The 18,811-nt window shown below is 36.3% G+C and overlaps 1 protein-coding gene across 4 annotated transcripts in view; it reads right to left on the bottom strand.

Moving 5' to 3' along the window:
* Positions 1-11,013: 11,013 nt before the first annotated feature.
* Positions 11,014-18,811, bottom strand: part of ERG (ETS transcription factor ERG) — a 94,773-nt gene continuing 86,975 nt past the window's right edge. For 3 of the 4 annotated variants that reach the window (XM_053456219.1, XM_053456220.1, XM_053456218.1), the window contains 7 exons: positions 17,095-17,298; positions 15,906-15,986; positions 14,757-14,828; positions 13,391-13,453; positions 13,014-13,067; positions 12,363-12,410; positions 11,014-12,059 (listed from right to left, as the gene is read on the bottom strand). In XM_053456219.1, coding sequence (XP_053312194.1) covers positions 11,539-12,059; positions 12,363-12,410; positions 13,014-13,067; positions 13,391-13,453; positions 14,757-14,828; positions 15,906-15,986; positions 17,095-17,298 — 1,043 coding nt within the window. In that variant the 3' untranslated portion in view covers positions 11,014-11,538. The remainder of the gene's footprint in view (positions 12,060-12,362; positions 12,411-13,013; positions 13,068-13,390; positions 13,454-14,756; positions 14,829-15,905; positions 15,987-17,094; positions 17,299-18,811) is intronic. The other variant, XM_053456221.1, reaches the window with a different exon arrangement.

Below are 18,811 nucleotides of genomic sequence, written 5' to 3'. Positions count from 1 at the left end.
GCAATAAAATGTAAGATTTGTGAAAAGTGACATCCACTTCAAGGACAATTAGTTGCGTTCAATGTCAGTGATAAACCTATCACAAGTAATTCAACAGCAATCCTTCCCGGACTGCAATGGATAAGAATGAGATTAAAAACCAGAGCTATATTGGTCAAGAATTAATTTAGATAAAATGTATCTTGGTTTGACTTGGTTTATTTTCCATTGCAATCGTTTCCATGGAGATCTTGGGTTGAAGTTGATATCCTTTATTGGGCCGATACAAAAAAAGATTTAAAGTTATATAAGCTTTCAGGACGTAGGAGGTCCCTCATTTAGGTGGAATGAAGAAGACATCACCGAAGACATCTGAAGAATATAGAGAAGACATCACCGAAGGAGTCTTAAGAATATAGAGGAAAAAAACATAACAACACACAGGCAGCGTACTAACTCCTGTGCTGGTCTGCTGGGCACTGGTCTTGCGGTGTGTACTCATCGTATATATATATATATATATATAGCTCCCTGGCCTAGTCTGTCTCAGCTAAGGCTAGCCTACAGTTTTCCCTCTGTTCACCTAATCTCACGGGTCCTCAAAAAAATTAGACAGAGCCTCGGCCTTCCTCATTGCTCCAGACAGTTTTCTGTCAACCCACCATTCCTCTTTCCCTTAAAAAGAGATCTCATGTGTCAGTTATTTCAAGAATCGTGTCCCTTCTGGTAGAAAGATGAAAATAAAGAACCCTTTCATGCCCCCAAAGTACAATAATAAGAAAATAAGTGCACAATGTAAGGGAGCATTTTAAAACGTGTACTTATTGCCTTATAACATGCCAAATATTGAATATTTCTAATCTCAGGACAATCCATTTTGCAGGTTTTTTCATTAGCTTTTGTAGATGACAAAACATTTTTTTTTTCAAATAAGTCAGAATGCGTCCCTCCATATGTCGCCATATTTTACTATTTTCCTATAATAGATTATATAATATAATCAAAATAATGGTATCTAAAGAAAGCCTGTCCTGAACAACAAAAAAAATATATATAATTTGCGTGGGAAGAAGAAATGAGAAAGAATACATTTACAGCTAAAAACTGCCCGGTCACGAAAGGGTTAATTTTTACCCATGCCCATTTCCCCATGGGCTTGCAGTGATCCAGACTGCTAGGTATTTTGAAATGAACATCCAGTGCCAACCTCAACAGCATAAGCAAGCCGAAAAATCCATAGTTGTGGTTTTGTCATTTCCAGAAGCAATTATACTGCTATTTAAGGCATTCGGGGAAATGAGCTACGCTGTGTAAAAACACCGGAAAGAGACGCTACCCGCTGGAACACAAGCCCGTGAACTGCGTGTGTGACATGGACTAATAGGGTAGATTTACCTACAGCAGGGGCGTCCAACCTGCGGCCCTCCAGCTGCTGCAGGACTACTTCTCCCATAATGCTCTTTCAGCTAAGGGGCTGGCTGAGAAGGATGGGAGATGTAGTCCTGCAGCAGGTTGGACACCCCTGACCTATAGTGTTGGTCCAGTATATGGAAATGCGAATTGGATTACCCCGCAAGGCAAGGTTTACATCATCACAATAGTAATATTAACCTTGGTGCAATGATCCGGCCAATTCTCCATCCTCCTATAACTGTCCATAAATCACGTATCATGTATTTCATGATCCTGTCTGGTCTTGTAGTGGCCTGGAAATGCAGCCAACTTTGGGCACAACACATGAGTGACCCCCTTTTCTGTACGAGTGGCCGGTGGATGAACGTACTTTTTGCTATTTGTTAAAGTGGTCTGAATATAAAATAATGAATTCTACATTTACAATGTGCATACTTATTGGGAAACTTAAATATGCATGGGATTCATGGGTGCCGATACCAAGAGATCTCCAGTGACTTGATCATCAACAGAAATGTACAAAGAACAAGAGGTCGTCCTCGGAGACAAGAAGAGCGAAGATTTCATAGACGACAAGGGAAGGGATTCTTTACAGTGAGGGCAATAAAGGTGCGGAATTCACTGCCGAGAGAGGGGGTTCTATCACATACAATGGATGTCTAGATATTTTATTTTAGAAAAGCAGAACATTATATATTAAACATTGATATTGTAAAGGAGAAATATGATTGCCTTTGGGAGCCAGGAAGGAACTCCCCCCCGTAAATTGCTTAATAAGGGTTTTTTTTACTTTCTTTTGGATCAAAAGCAGGAAGGATAGGTAGAGGAGTTGGACTTGATGGACTTAGTTAGGTACTTAGTTACTATGTTAATTGCACAACTTGCTACAGCCTTCCTGGCTGTTTGGGCCATTGAGGGCCAGAGTTGTGCAGCCTTGTTATATAAATACCCCGAGTGCAGTCCAAATAATAATGAAAACTAAATCCTGAAAATGAATGCTTATGATCCGCTCTTTTTGTAAAAACTATTCCCAGTCATTTTAAATCTCATCCGGAACAGAATTGCACCGTCGGAGCACAAATATATTACTCTCCGCAAACAATCACATGAAAGATCAATACTGTAACATTCCAAAATAAATTGTAGCATACATAGACACACAGATACACTGCTCTCCACATCTTAATTAAAGTCCACACTATTAAGCGGTACTTATGGAATTCTCAACACAGAAGCAATCCTACCATTGATGTACGCAAATTAAGATTTATTTAACATGCCTTGCCATAAAATCTGTGAGATTAAGACTATTTTACAAACAGCGGAGGGAACAGGTTAATGGAACACGTGTCCTTCGTAACAATAGACTTTTATTACTTATACAATGGAAGTTCCAATCAAAATATATTTTTCTCCTTCAGCATATAATCCAGCGCTGTCTATACAGTAACGTAGGCCGCAATTAACAAAAACCTGGTTTTATCTCCTTTTGCTCCAACAAACTCCTCCTTTATCTGCAGACCTGGAGGCCGCCATTGTTGTCAGGCATGTGATATTTTAGGGGGGCATGTGATATTTTCCCACAGTGAGCAGATTCTTTATGGCAATGCTAATGAAGCCCGTTCCTCCATAGACTTTTATTAGTCAGCGTGACTGGCTGGGTGATTTACATACTTCTGGCCCCCGGCTCCCCGAAGCCTTCCCTTGCGGGACGCGGCCAGGACTGCCCATGATGTTGGTGGGCGGTCCCACTGATGTCAGGGGTGTTCCCGCTGATGTCAATGGGAAACACCCCCATTTAAAGGGAAATGGGCGGGGAGCGGGGCATGTCAAACCCGGAAAGTTCCCAGGTACGGTGATTAACGATAAGCCATTCTATTATTTAATGGTCAGGGTATTTTTCTAGTAGACTGGGCTAAAATAACAGAGCTAGAACACTTACAAAAGCTCAAATGCACCTGTCAGAAAACATATTATACAAACAAAAGGTTTTATAAGGTTTTATACCTCTGTTGGTTGATTCGGAGGGTTGTTGTAGGAGGTACAGCATGTATGAAGCAGGAATTTCTTAAACTAATATAAGTTGTTATTCTGTATTAAATCGGCACACAGATACCAGGACAGCATATACGGTATTTTTTACAAATATGTAAAACAACAAACCAAACATAACACAAACTCTCTCCTGTCTCTTTATATTATGTCACAAGCACAATTTTTAATCTGATACTAGTAATAAAAAAAAATTGTTGGGCATTGTTCATTTATACACGATCTAGTGTATCCGCAGTAACTTTTACCAATGCGAGTAAATATTAACTTTGGTAGATCGGTCCAAATGTGACTAAGTTGCATAAATCATGTGATGATCATGGAGCATCACTCCAATGTGTAATAGAATATTTCATTATTTATAAAAATACAAGGTCAGAAAAGCATTTCTAATCAGAAGTCATATTCATAGCTTTGGCACGCTAAGAGTTGAAACAAAATTTATCAGATTATAAGGAGGCAAAATAGGCCAGGTTGGTTGGACTCCAGAATTACGATAACAGGAGAAAAATGGTAACAGTAAATCAATAAAAATATTTGCTAAGATATTGACCTTAAAAAAGGCTCAACAAGGCCCAGCCCACAGTCCATGCACTTTATCATTTTGAAGGCGCCTTAAGTTGAGAAGCAACTGTGGAAAAAAATGTTCCGGTTTATATTGTTTCTGTTTTTTGTTTTTTTTTTAACGGTTTTAACTCTTTCCTATGAACTTCATGCAGGGCCATCATTAACAGGGGAAAGGGGGAAGCTGACCAGGCCCAAGGTGTACTTAGACCAGGCCCACCCACAGCTGACTCTCTTTTTTCAATGCCCTAGCAAACCAGTGTGTGTCATAGGATAAATTAGTAATAGTGAAACTGCTGGGAAAGTTAAGTTAAAGTGAGAATAGATTGCACCACCCTCCCTGCCTTAAGTGGTTTGTTCCATGGTTACTTCCTGTTTTTTTTACGACAGGAACAACAAGCAACAGTTTGTAAGAAGACCAACATAATAAATAAATAATGCATATCAACAGTGCCTGATCACTGAGGAAAGTATAAGGCAGGAGATGCTGCCATCTAGTGGCTGTGGCTGAATTAACATCCAAAATATAGGGAGCTACTAATTGAGCTGATACTCTATTTATATAAATAAAAATATGTACATATCTAACATTTTTCCTCATAATCTTTCACAATAGGGAATATCATCGAAATATATTGCACAACTTGGCCATGAAATCCATGTATAATTATTTATTTTATTTATTTTAGGTTGTGATTTGAAAGCTTTATGTACCTAAATTCTCTTGTGAAAAAAACCATCTGTTAGTTCTGTTAAAGAGCTAGAGTATAGAATAAAGCTATCATTATATACTGTCATAAAAGCTTCATTCATGTTGCTTTTGGACAAATGTTTGTTTGTTTACTTGTTTTCTTTTTTTTTTTTTTTTAGGCTAGGTTTCCACTTGGGTTTTTGTCCGGCGTTTTTTTTTTGATGAAAAACGCCAGGAAAAACGCCAAGAAAACTGCCACTGCATTTACCTGCGTTTTGGCGTTTTTTCTGGAGTTTTTTCTGGCGTTTTAGCCTTTCTGTGGAAATTGCTTTTTTTGACCTTAGGCAGTTTTTCCAGCCTTTACAAGTTAGAAGTTTCACCCAGCTAAAAGGGATTAGGATAAATGGCAAGTATCTGCCCTCTCCTGATGTCATTTACTTGGTAGACCCTTTTGTCTCTTTTCTGTGGTTTGTAAGGCATGCTTTATTCCGAATGTCTGCTCCTCTGGGAAGATTGGCCCCAAATGATGGTGCAAATTGTTTGCTGTTGCTTTTGGCACGCAGGATCCGATCGCGTATGTTTGTTTGTAATGGCATGTTTGTTCCAAATGGTGTAAAATTCAATATGAACCAGTCCAGGACTTTGTTTTGTGTGAAACTGTTTGTTTTCAGCCTATTTCTCGTAGGACACACAGATACTGGGTCCATCCTCTGCATTGTAACTGTGGAAAAAACGCCATAAAAAACGCCAAGGCAATAAACCCACATGGCTTTTTCATGGCGTTTTTTCTCTCCCATAGACTTCTATTGGAGAAAAAAAGCCAAGATTTCCTTGAAAAAACGCCAGAGTGTCAACATGCTGCGATTTTGAAAAACTGCCACAGAGCCCAAAAAAGCAGAAAAACGCCAAAGAGGACTGAAAAAACGCCAAACAGAAAAACGCCAAGTGGAAATGGCATTTTGCGATTTCCTATTGAAGAACAGCTAACATCTGGCTGCAGCGTTTTTTCACTCAAAAAACGCCAGGTGGCGCTATTGGCATTTTTTATGGGCGTTTTAGCAAAAAAAAAACAAGTGGAAACCTAGCCTTATGCCGTTACAGGAAAAAACTTCCATCAGCATATAAAACCAAACCTAGAACAAAAAAAATGATCTAGAAAAAAAAAAAACAAGGCAAATTTCTTCTCCATGACTGAACAAACCTCAGATACATGTCATGGATTTCTTGGGCCTCCTCAGTGAAAAACTCTTTAGGCACCAAGAGAAAGGAGTTAAAGATTAACCTGTTACTGTCAGTAGACTGATTCACTACTATATTATGCTCATATACTATCTCATTGTACTGTTCCATCTACTCCAATGTTATTCATACACATAATGATGTAATAATAATGCACATTTGTACGCAGCGTGACAATTACATCAGCATAGTTGCCTATTACTTTTCATTTCCAATGTGGTTTGAGTGCTAGCCTTACTCTTTTGACATTACTGTCAGGAAAAGCCCCCATAGTTTAGAGTTTAGGGAGGGCAGCTCAGCTCAAACTGTCAAACTTAATTACCTGGGAAGAAAAGTCGAAATATTTTAATAAAATGTATTGATTGTGTATTTTGTTTTTTGCGGCCATCTAGTGGTAGAGCTAGTACAGTTTCTAACTTTTGCTATATTGCCCCTAATCTGACCAGACTGGCCTATTCTTTTAATGTCTTGTCTTCAAAGAGCTCATGTTTTTTTGTTTTTTTAAGTAGTAGTGCTTGGGAATGTCTTGGAGGGAAGTCGAGATATGGACTGGCCATCTGGCACACCAGGCATTTGTCCGGTGCGCCGCGGGCCAACAATGACACACACTCACCTGGCAGACCGGATGCTGCGGTGTGCAGTCACCAGCTGCTAGGCCTATACTTTGTTGTACACCATTTCTCCTACAAGAAAAGCTGATCTGGTTCTGTACAATACATTGGTAATCCGGCTTCTCACCGATTTAGGTATACATTATGCAGGGAAAGCTCTTTATATAATGTATAGTGAAGCTCTTCAATACAATGATGTCATGGAATATCATAGATTTTGTATCATTTTGTGGGCCAGAATCAACATGAAGAAAGATACGTCCCTTCATGAACATTGACCTCCTTGCGCCTAAGAAGTCCACCTAAGTTTCGCCCAGAAACTCCGGGTGAAGCACCGCTTCACCGGACAGTAGGGTCAAACTCCAGGCCCGCGGGAGCGACACACCCTACTCCCCTCCCACTTCCCCTCCAACAGGGGTGTGTGCGTCCTGTGCTATTGGTGGGACTGCTCAATAACAGCAGCAGGACCGCCCACAGCATCAGTGGGACCTCCCACCAAAGTCAGCGGGACCTCCTACACGCATCTTGAATGGGGTGGCCGGAGCCAGAAAGGTCCCAGGTATTCTCTGCAGTAAACAGATGGTGGTGGGAATGAACTTTGAAAGGGGTCCTGGAAAATATTCTCAAAAACTTGGAGTGCGATCAAGGACATTTGTGGTTGCTAAGCAACCTAAACCGTAAGCTCTATAGGACAGGGACCTCCCTTCCTTATGTAGTAATACCTAGTATACCCCAATTAAAATATCTGTAGGTTATTGTACTTATTATACGATTACACTTATTGTGCACCCCCTTTTGTTATATTGTTAATGCGCTACGTACATTTTAGCGCAAAATAAATAATAAAAAAAAAATTACATGCATTCATACATACATTTATAACATCTGAGCAATCAGGAATCTTTCGAGCGTCTCATTCTTTTCATCAAGAACCATTCATGCAAAAATACCGACAGAGGTAATGCTGATGATTTTATTGGTTTAGATATTTGAATTACTTAAATAATAATTAGTACAGCTGCTTTAGACAAAGTTTTCTCTGACACATCTAACAAGCTGCCTTTAAATGCATCAAATATCTAATTAGTGTTAGGTCCCGGTTAAAAATTTAACTAAACCATGTTACATAATAAGTACAAATGTAGTGGTCCGTAAAAAACAGAGAAGGTACACTTTTTTTATTTTAAATTTTTTTTTACACTTAATATTTTTTGAGGATAGAACACAACTTTTTTTTTTTACACATTTAATTAACAAACAAATAAAAAAAACTTTCTATTTTGGTCAAGGATCATCCAACTGGACCGAACCTGCAATGTTTTTTAATATACATCTTCTGCCCAAATTTTGGGGGTTTTTTTTGTAGACTATTATTTTTATGAATGCAATCTGCCAAATTTGTATTTACAAAAAAAAAAAAAAGATCAAATGAAAATGTATTTATGATGAAGTTGTGCGTGAATAAAATGTGATGCCATTGACATTTTTTACATAGCAATATATGGATTTATTTAAGAAAAAAAAACTCATCTTTGAAATCATATAAACATGACAATGAAAATGATCATTACGATTTGACTTTAAAAAAGGTTGCCATTAAAATTGGCTTTTCTGTGGCAGAATAAAAATTAGCACCAAACCATTTACCCAGACTCTTCATAAAATAGCCTAATTAATATATACATATATATATATATATATATATGTATCCGTAAATATATATATATATATATATATATATTTACAGTTATTACTGTTTTTAAGATGGTCATAATTAGAGCACCATTGATCTACTCGTATCCTTAGTTAGTAAGCATTTCTTTTTTCACATAACCTTGCAAATTAGCATTCTTGGGAATTTTTTGGGAGTAACCGAGTGAAGTCCTGCTTAAGCCAAGCCACTATCTGCCACTTGCCTTTGTTTGTGGCCCAGTTGCCTCCCAATAAAGCCACCCGGTAGTTTCCAAGTATGCATATGAGGCAGATTCTCAATAAGTACATGGAACAAGATGTCGGATCTTCTTTGAGATATAAAGAACTTAATAAACACTTTAGTTGCTAAAAATGATAAAAGCGGAGCTCTCGCCATAGCAACCAAACGACTGTTCGAGGTTATTGCTCCACTTTTATTACTTAGCAACTGTGTATAGCGCGATGAAGTGTGGTTACTTATTGTATAAAGATGGTTGAGAATTAGGAAATCATGCCTGGTGGTAAATGGGGGTTAATTATTAATGGCCCTGTGAAATATTCTCATCTTCTATCTTAATACTTGGTTAAAATATACTAATATTATCACAGGTTTAACAGTAGAATTGTTTTTAACCCCTTAATGACAAAGCCCGTACATGTACGGGCTCTAAATGGATTTTCAAAGGATTTTGGGACCGCCCATTGTCCTTAAGGGGTTAAATAAACCTAGAAATTAAAAAAAGGGAAATTTGTAAAATGATGTTAAACTGGACAAAAGAATGTCCAACTTTGGTCAGGAATGTTCTCAGCAGCTGTTGTCAAGCAGTCCATTGAGTGCTGGAGTGGCAAAAAGTAGTAGAAAACCTACCCATTGATGATGTCACTGACACATTTTGTCCCAACAGGAAGTGATATAATATTGGCAACTATGACAAAATGAACTTTAAGATGAGATAAAAAAAAGGTCTCACTTGATGTCTGACCTCGTTAGAAAATAATATAAGATTTCCTTAAGAAAAAAATATATTGTTCTCCTTAAACCCACGAAAGTTTGTTAAAAATCTGCATTTATTTATCACAGAAGAGCTAAAAATATATACCTCTGTATTAACCCTATAATATTGTTCTGCCGCAAAAATGCATTTACATAAAATAGAAAAATGTTCATCTCTGGCTATTCCAAAGAGTAAGTAATAAAGAGGGGAAAATGGGTATTATCTAGGATTTATTATCTAGATATTTCTTTTTATCATGGATCGCTCTGTTTAAATAGTTTTTTTTTTTATATATATATATATATGAAACCTGTAACTGTGTCATTGCTAAGGACCACCTATTGCGCAATTTAACATTTGACTGCCATAATTAATTAGACTACAAGAGAAGAGTAGGGTAAAGGCTTTTTTTGGAGCAAGACCTATAAAAGTTAACCTTAAAATGGGCAGAATAGTGTTTGGGTGATAAAAATGTGATCGCAGCTACCAAAATGCCACAGGTTCATGTTTAAACATTTGAAGTGGGCGTCCTTTCCACATATAAATACACAACGCAGACTAAGATCTAAATTTGAATTGCCATGCTAGGCCAAGCTTATAGTATTTGCATATAGTCGGTATTCTAAGTACTAATATTTCATATTGTAAACTTTTAAGCATACAGAGTTTAAATTCAAGGCCACAATATTTTTTTATTTTTTTTTTTACTTGTCCCTTCTTTTGCTTCTTTGGTTGGCCGAGCTCAACTCGTAGTGTATAAATGCATAACTTATATAATTATATAAAAAAAAAGGAAAAAAAAAAAAAATACCATTGAAAATTGTATACTTCGATCTAACAAACGCACAGCGTTCGCGACTCAAATAAAACTGGCGCCTGCTTATAAAAAAAAAAAAAAAAAAAAAAAAAAAAAAAAGAAGAATTCAGATTTTCAACAATGAGGAATATTCAACCTGAACTTCAACCAAGTAGAAAAAAATGCATCACATACAAATTCAACCTGAGAGCACTGGCAGATACATCGGAGAAGGCTGCTACGAAACCCTACCAATAAGCATCCTTTTTTTATTTTTTATTTTTTGCCGTAATAATCGTGCCCGGTGCCAAATATAAAATTCATCCGTTGCCAAATATTCAAAAACGTTATGTTGGCAACTGTTACACTTGCACCGAAAATACAGCCAACTTCATTAAAACTGTATCAAAGTATAAAAAAAAAAAAAAAATCAGATAAGAAAGAATACAAAAATATTTGGTCCCAAATATTACTAAATATCTAAATATAAAAAAATTGAGATTAGAGCCCCCCCTTCTCTAGCAACAGCCTAGCGTCTCATACTGAAAATGTAGGATGCCTTGTATTTTACACTAATCCTGAAGGTTCCTTTTAAATATCAGACAATTCCAGTTTTATAATATCATTAAAGATAATTATTCTAATCTATACTACTTTTCTTTCATCATTGCTTATATATATATATATATTTTTATTTTTATTTATTTTTTTGTTTTCCTGGTGAAGAATTCGTCCTTCTGTAATACTGATTGTGGTATTATGTCAAACCGTTGCAATATTTCTCAAGCAAGTAGGAAAAAAAGCAGTCCTTCATTTCCCTGGCATCTGTATGTCCTACGTCTCTTTTGTAGCTTTCCTCGAAAAAAAAAAAAAGTCTCTTTTATATATTTGATACTTTTTTTTTTTCACTGCTCGCGTTCTGGATTTTTTTTTGTCCAAACCATCTACAATACACTTGCTTTTCGGCACGTTCTAAAATCCTTGTATGGCTCATATTTGTGTTCTGTTACATCAAGGTCTTCACAGTTAAACATCTAATACTTTTTTTTTGCCCCCCACGGAATGATATGTAGTCAGAATTTAACCTTGGTAATGTATACTTGGGTTTTTTTTGTTTTGTTTGTTTTCAACCGTTTTCAGATGTGTTTTTTTTCTCTTCTCAAAAATGTAAAAGTTCAATTTTTTTAGGGTTGTCAAAACATTACAAAGTGTACAACAGCCTAGGGTCATATAAACACAATTCTCAGATAAAACTCATATAGGACTTCTACTAAGCCTTATAAGTATTGGTCCAAAGCTTTGATGCCATTTTCTAATACACCTTTTCAGCATCCGAACTTCGTTAATAACAAATTCGTTTAATCCCTATCCTCTAGGATAAGTCTATTTGGCATAATTCCCCATGGGTTGGCGCACCAGTTACAAAAGGCACTTGTAGATCATCACGCTCTCTTCTTGGAGTCATGAGGGGACTGTGTTCTACAGCGAAAGTCTCTTAGAACGGACTTAGTAGTAACTTCCAAGGTGAGATGACATATGACTAGCTGGTAGTCGAGTGTTGGGGTAAATACTTCCAGTCGGTGAATTCCAGTATGGGTTTGGAGCTGCAAAGAAACTGGACGATGTAACGGGCAAAGCTGGGGCATGAGGGGTGACAAAGTTCATCTTTTGAGGGTGTGCATGGTAGGAGCTCATGTAGGGAAGTTCTGATGGGTACTTGTACATTGTGGATTCTGGAGGGTGAGGCTGGAGAGCCTGAGCAATCCCATGAAAATCAAACTTGTAAGCGTAGCGCTTGCCGTGGACTTTAGTCATGATATTTTTGTCGTAGTAGTAGCGGAGTGCACGGCTCAGCTTGTCATAGTTCATGTTGGGTTTGCTTTTTCTTTCACCCCATCGTCTTGCCACCTCATCTGGGTCGGTCATCTTAAATTCTCCATTGGTCCCCTCCCAGGTGATACAGTTAGAGTTTGAGCTGTCAGATAGAAGCTCCAAGAGAAATTGCCAGAGCTGGATTTGGCCACTGCCTGAAAACAAGAAGACCAGCAGCGGAATTAAAAAATTAGGTAAAGAAAAGAGCATCGAGAAGAAGAGACTTTCAATTCCAGTGGTACGGTATATCTCACTTTAAAGAAGTTGACCTACGTTCATGGTTCGTATTAGGTGATCATTTATGATCACGTGACTATTATTAATTATTATTATTTTTATTATTATAATCATTATTTTTCATGGAGATGATGGCGATGGATTCAGTTGGGGGAATGGTCCTGAAAACCCCCTTTTCTCGAAGTCTGTGTTTATTCAATACAGTATTAAAGCCCACTTACCTGGATTTGCAAGGCGGCTGCTCGTTGGCCCAAGAATTTGATAAGGATCTGAGAAGAAAATGAGAGAGACAGAAATCAAAAACATTACTACATCCCAGTAAGAACCATATGTTTGATAATAACAAAAATATTCCAAAGAAACTTTAGAGAGTTGTTTGACAAACTGGCCTCTGGTAACGGTCAATGTTCAACGCGTAAAGCCAGCATCAAAAATGTGCGGCCGCATAACGTGAGAATGGAAATATCGTCTACGACTTTCCATGATGTTAATTTAACACGTGCTAGGCCGCGCGCTAACAATACAAACACAAAGGGCTTGGCGGGTTTCTGTGACCCATAACTTCCTCTCGTAAAACTACACAAAAGGCAGATTAAAATCACTCTAAATCCATTAGCAGTCTTAAATTAGGAAAAATCAGTGGGGAAGAAATACATAAAGCTAGACTGACCACAGAAAAGAGACTCAGGGTAAAGTGAAAGTGATGAAATAATGAACTTTCTTTATTTCCACTGTTTTTTTTTCCTAGGAGAGGTTTAATGGCATATACTTCTTCCTTTTTATATTATTGATATGGAGATATGGAATCTGTTTACTCCTAGTTGTATGTAACCACTTCAAATAAACCAAAACCGTGTTAATCAACAACTTACCCAGTTGGGGCCGTGGATCCTCCGTCTTTGGTACTGTGGTAGGTGGTTGAGATGCTGAAACATGACAAGTTTCTTTATATAAAGACAGCCATATATAAACAAGTACATGAAGATCAACGAGCTCCTGAAATACCTCCTTTAATATTTGCAACGCATCATAAATTATTATTTATTATTGTTCTTTGAAATGAAAACCAACACAGTAAATAATGTTGACGGCCACCTTCTTATTTCATTTAATTATACAATGATGTACAGTAGAACTAATAGTTAGACAGATAGATAGATAGATAGATAGATAGATAGATAGATAGATAGATACATGATTCGAATGGTGTTACGGTTAAATTGTAAGGGAGACGGTTTTGTAGACTTACATTTTGATTGTGGAGCGGGATGGTTTGGCCAGGCTGGCCTTCTCGATGGCTCGTATGGTAGATCTGCAAAGAGAGAGAGACATTTGTAAACCTTAAGTATAAGGTGGTAGCCAAAAGTGTCTTTTAAAACGCTGCGTAGCTCAAAAATACCCGGAAATACATATTTTCCAAGTTGTTAAATCAATTAAAGGTAATTCGTTTTTTTGGATAGTCTCAATTTTGTTTCCGTTGGGCAAACTGGAAAACTTGGTCAATGCAACTTCCAATAATGAACATCCGTTTGTTTGGATCCCAAAGAAATTCTGGGGTGCTTTTTTTTCTTGAAAACTCAAAGAAAACACATCTAATATAAATGTAGAAATCCTCCTGGTGACCCCCAGTTATTTTACTTCCAGCATGTGGATTAACAGTCCATATCCTTGTTGCAAAAAAGCTACAGAAACCCACCATCCTTTTCCATCAAGTCACCTGCGCTACCTTCATAATCCCATCCTATGGAGAGCTGAATAAGATATAACGGGAACCCCGCTAGAAATGCTTTTTGAACAGAAGTTTTTAAAATAACCTCCAAATCAACCCTAACACGCCTCACTTCCTGGTATTACCTCTTTGTAACAACGGCATATCCTGTTGGCTTTCTCCATTACTTTGGTTTAGTGTTTGTTTATTTTTAAGACATTTGAAATAATAAATCCCACATCCCTTTCCTCTTTGTGACGTTTGACGTGTCATCTAATGTATAGTCTCCCTGGCTTTGTTTGTGTTTCAAAAAAAGTATCAAGTGTCCTACAAGTAGGAACCATGAAGTGCGTGTATAAGAAATGAGAAAACAAAACATTGATATAGCCGTATTAGCCCGAGAGAAAATTCTGTAGTTGAAGTGGATACCTTTTTTATTGAACCATTATGGAAAAAGAGTCAAATAAGCTTTTGGGACCTTAGAGGTCCTCCAGATGCAAAGACCATTGGAAATATATATATATATATATATATACACACAGTATATATATATATATATATATATATAGATATAGATATACATATATATATATATGCTGTGTATATATATATATGTATATCTATATATATATATTGATAGATAGATCTATATATATATATATTGTATTTTTGCATATTACATTTGTTTCTGTAAAACCGTTGCTGTAAATATTTATATTACTTCCCATATAAATTAACATTTTATTTTGAAATAAGTAATTCTGTAATCGTAGCGCATTGGACTGCAGAAAAGTTCAAAAATTCAGTTCCCATTGTACAGCGCCATATGATGGCACGCTATACATCAATAAATAATAATAATAAGTACTGCGACAGTCTGCGTAGGTATATGAATGTTATTCATTACCTGGTCTGTTTGTAATTCTTTGCGTTGCTTCGGGGTAACCAGATGTGTTCGGGAAAATAAAACTTGCACCCCCTATAGAAAAGCAACACATTTAAAATGAACTCTCCGCAATTTGGAAGAATGCAGAAAAACAATATATTCTACAAAAATACAAAATAAATATAAAAAGCAGGCAAACGGATATTAAGTTATGCGTCGTTACAGACATAATTCATAATGAAATAGAACTTTCCACAAAGTGTCAAAGCTACTGGTTAACTTATATAAAATATATTCAAGACGGAAGGAACCTAAATAATCACTAGAACTAATACTGTATAGCGTTCTATTTGTAGAAAAAAGCATGTTTTATTTCATGAAATAAAACACGATGTCACCCAATATATTTTTAATTTAGAAATGTTGACTTATATTGTACATTTAGGTTTGGTTTCTTTATACATAAATGTAATATATATATATATTTTTTTTAAATATTCAATTATTAGGAAAATTTGGATTATTTGGAGTATTTATTTCTCCAGTTTTGACAATATTTTATAATTAAAAGGGAATTGTTGCCATCACAGCTGTTACCATAACTATATTAATTTATCGTAACTACCCAGAGCTATTTGCTTCTTAACCCCTTAAGGACAATGGGCGGTCCCAAAACCCATTGAAAACAATGCATTTTGAGCCCGTACATGTACGGGCTTTGTCATTAAGGGGTTAAAAAGTCATTATTTTGGGCGATATTCAGTTGAAACTTTCACCTGGTGTCTTAATGTGACACGGCTATCATCTAATCAGTTTCTGGTCCTGAATTTCTCCTTAACCACCCTTACAAACTCTGCCTCAACCAGTTAACAACAATCAGCAAACCTAAGAACAGATGACATCATTTTTAAGAATAATAATGGTAATATGATATAATGAGCATAAGAAATTGATGGAAAAAAATATTTTGCTAAACATGGAGAAAAACATTGGCATAAGCATTCATTAAAAAAAGTTTAGTAATTTCAAGCGTTGGAATTAATGAATTATAATTAACTAAACTGATACGGAACGTGGAAAGTTTAAAGCACAACGTAACAATACCATTATTTTTTATTTTTTAACATCAGCATTGTTGACTCGCAGAATTGGCAGTGGCGCCAGGATTACCTGAGTTTCTAGCATGCATTAATCGTGGCGAGTTTTGTAAGGCTTTATCAACATCATCTGAAGTCAAATGTGGAAGAGGAGCTACAAAACAAAACAAAGCAACACCAAATTGAAAAAAAAAAAAGGAAATCGAGAGGTCTTAAAGGTCAGATTCATAACTTTATTTTTTTTTTCCCCTCGAATTTAATTCTTCCTGTGAAGGAATCAGTTTTGGAAATGCTCAAATTTCGAATTTTTTAATGAATTACGTAATGAAAGATGAGCACGATGGTCGCAGGTAAGAACGCGAATGGCTACTGATTTCAACTAAAGGGCTTAGCTTATTTTGCCAAAAAAAAATTTGGGGGAAAAAAGATCTAAACGATTGCAAGTGTTAAGAATTTTGGAATTTTAGTATCCTGTGGACTGTGGCCTATTAGATTGATTATTATAATAATAATATTTTTTTTTTAAAGAAGTATTAAGTGTTTAATAATGATGAAATGATAATAATATAATAATGATACTTTATGGGATGTGTAGAAAAACAATATATGCTTTAAAAATATGGCTGTAATTTTAAGCTTTATTTCTATGCAGCCATTTTTGTAATTATTACTAAATAATCTATTTATTATTATTATTATGTTATATATCTGTATATCCTAATAAGCCTTTTTTTGTCGCTTTGTAGGGAAATATTTTCAAATAAAGACCACATAAGACCTCAGTTAAATATTATTTAGCCGATTGAGGCACAACTTTCCAACTAGTAATACCGAGCGTCTCAAATCCTTGTAAAATAAAGATTCAAGTCATTTGATTTGGTATATTTCATATGAAGTAAGCTTTTGGCAAATGCATTGTTTATATATGCAGATCCTCAACCATTTAAAGATAAAGACATGATTTAAATAGACAGCTTCATTCCAATTGTTCATGAGAATATCTAAAAATGTATCGAGAAAACAATGTGGGGGGGAAAAACCCCAAAATTATTTACAAAAAAGTATAAACAGATATAAAATACCAGTAATGTTTTCCTGTACTTAAGCAGGGCAAGACTTTTTTCAATACATATGTCCGATGGAAATGTTATAAGTGATGGACATGTATACATTAGTTTATTATATATATATGTATATATATATATATATATATATATGCGTAAAGCCGAAATTGATAAATACAAAAAGTATCGGAGTCTTACTTTCTCTGAGGTAGTGAAGATGTGAAAGCAGGATATCGGCATTATAACTGGGAGTAAGTCTTTGGAAGTCCTCTTTGGTCATTTTGCATAATTCTTTCCCGTCGATATTTTGAAACAGTAGGATGTCCACGTCCGGAAGTCCGTATTCTTTTATGGCCCATTCCAGCCACTGGCGTACATGGTCTGTGCTCCACAAGGTTGGATCTACAACAGAACGATGTGTAAAGCCATGGATGAGAAACAATGAATGGGCGTTCAAACACCTGCCGGCCCGAGATACAATGTTACATTAAAAAAAAGTTAGTTTTGGTTTCAACAAAAAGTTATCTAATCCGACTTTTTTAGCTTTTAACCCGTCTCACCTAACTCTGCCCTCTTATGAGTTCTTATCTGACGCATACATTTGTTTCTTTTTTTCTAATTTCAGTGTCTCTGGGTTTTGATTTGCGGGTAACCATACTATCTCCTTTCCTATTTCCATTTCCTCCTCTGTTTAATTCATCTGACAGCTCCGGAGGCTTCAGAGGTTGTATATCAAAAAAATACACAATAAAAGGCTTTTTAAACAATTTTTGCATATTACAGATTAACATGTCTGTTTGGAACCATAGTCTTGGACAAGCATGTAATTCTCAGACTTTTAGGGCTAACCATTAAATAACTATGTGACATGAAGAAGTTTTATTTTACTGAGAGGGTGGTAGATACATGGAGCAGCCACCCATCAGGAGGAAAGATCAAGGACTGATTAAGATCTTAGTCTTACATCAGATGAGGATTGGGCAGACTAGATGGGACCGGAATTATAGAATGCAAACAATTAATCAAATAATGACTTTTGGATGGACTATTTGGATGGATGAACTAGATGAGTCTGCTGGTTGTTTTTGCCAATTTTATTGTGGAAAACCATAATTTTAAGTGTTTAGATAGGGTCGGTGTATGGAAGCATAACATGTTGTTAACATGTAGTTAATAAACTATGATTTTTACACGCGTTAAAGAGGCAAACTATGTGGAATTTCAGCCGTAGTCTTTAAATGATTAGACAGACTTGAAAGGCAATCTGGACAATTAGCTATTCGGGAAAATATGTGCTTGGATTCATTTCCCCCACCGTCCTGTGCTGACCACGCAAAATTCAACAGGGAAGTTAAAAAACCGCTTGGAAGGCAGACAACTGACAGGCGATGCCCTAATCCTCCTAGAATATGTATAAAAAAATCTAGTGTTTTCAGTAGAAAAAATACTATATTCATAAGCTGGATAAGATAATAAGACGATGTACTTTACAGATCTCAGCCCAGACATCGCGCATGGTATTGGGGAGAGATCTGGAGACCCCATCTCCAGAAGGACACTGATCTTCTGGTTCAGGGAAGGGCTGGTAAAATGGTAAATGGTGTGCAGGATAAAAAAAAATATCAGGAAAGACCAAGAGATCTCAATATCTACAGCTTAGGGGGGGGGAGAAGTGAGAGGGGAGATGTGATAGAAACATTTAAATACATAAAGGGATTTCACAGGAGGGAAGCTTAACTCAGAGGAGGTATAGATGTTAGAAGAAGAGGCCATAATCTAAAAAACTAGAGGCTTCGATATAATGTAAGTTTTGCTATATTGAGAGTAGTAGATAAGTGGAACAGCTTTGCAGTAGATAAGTGGAATTTAAACACGCATGGGATGGGGATAGGGATCCCGAATCTAAAATGTAACC

This window comes from Spea bombifrons, chromosome 2 (assembly GCF_027358695.1).
Source record: "Spea bombifrons isolate aSpeBom1 chromosome 2, aSpeBom1.2.pri, whole genome shotgun sequence".
Lineage (NCBI taxonomy): Eukaryota > Metazoa > Chordata > Amphibia > Anura > Pelobatidae > Spea > Spea bombifrons.
The sequence above is the reverse complement of the archived record's forward strand: the minus strand, read 5'-3'. Positions and strand labels throughout refer to the sequence as shown.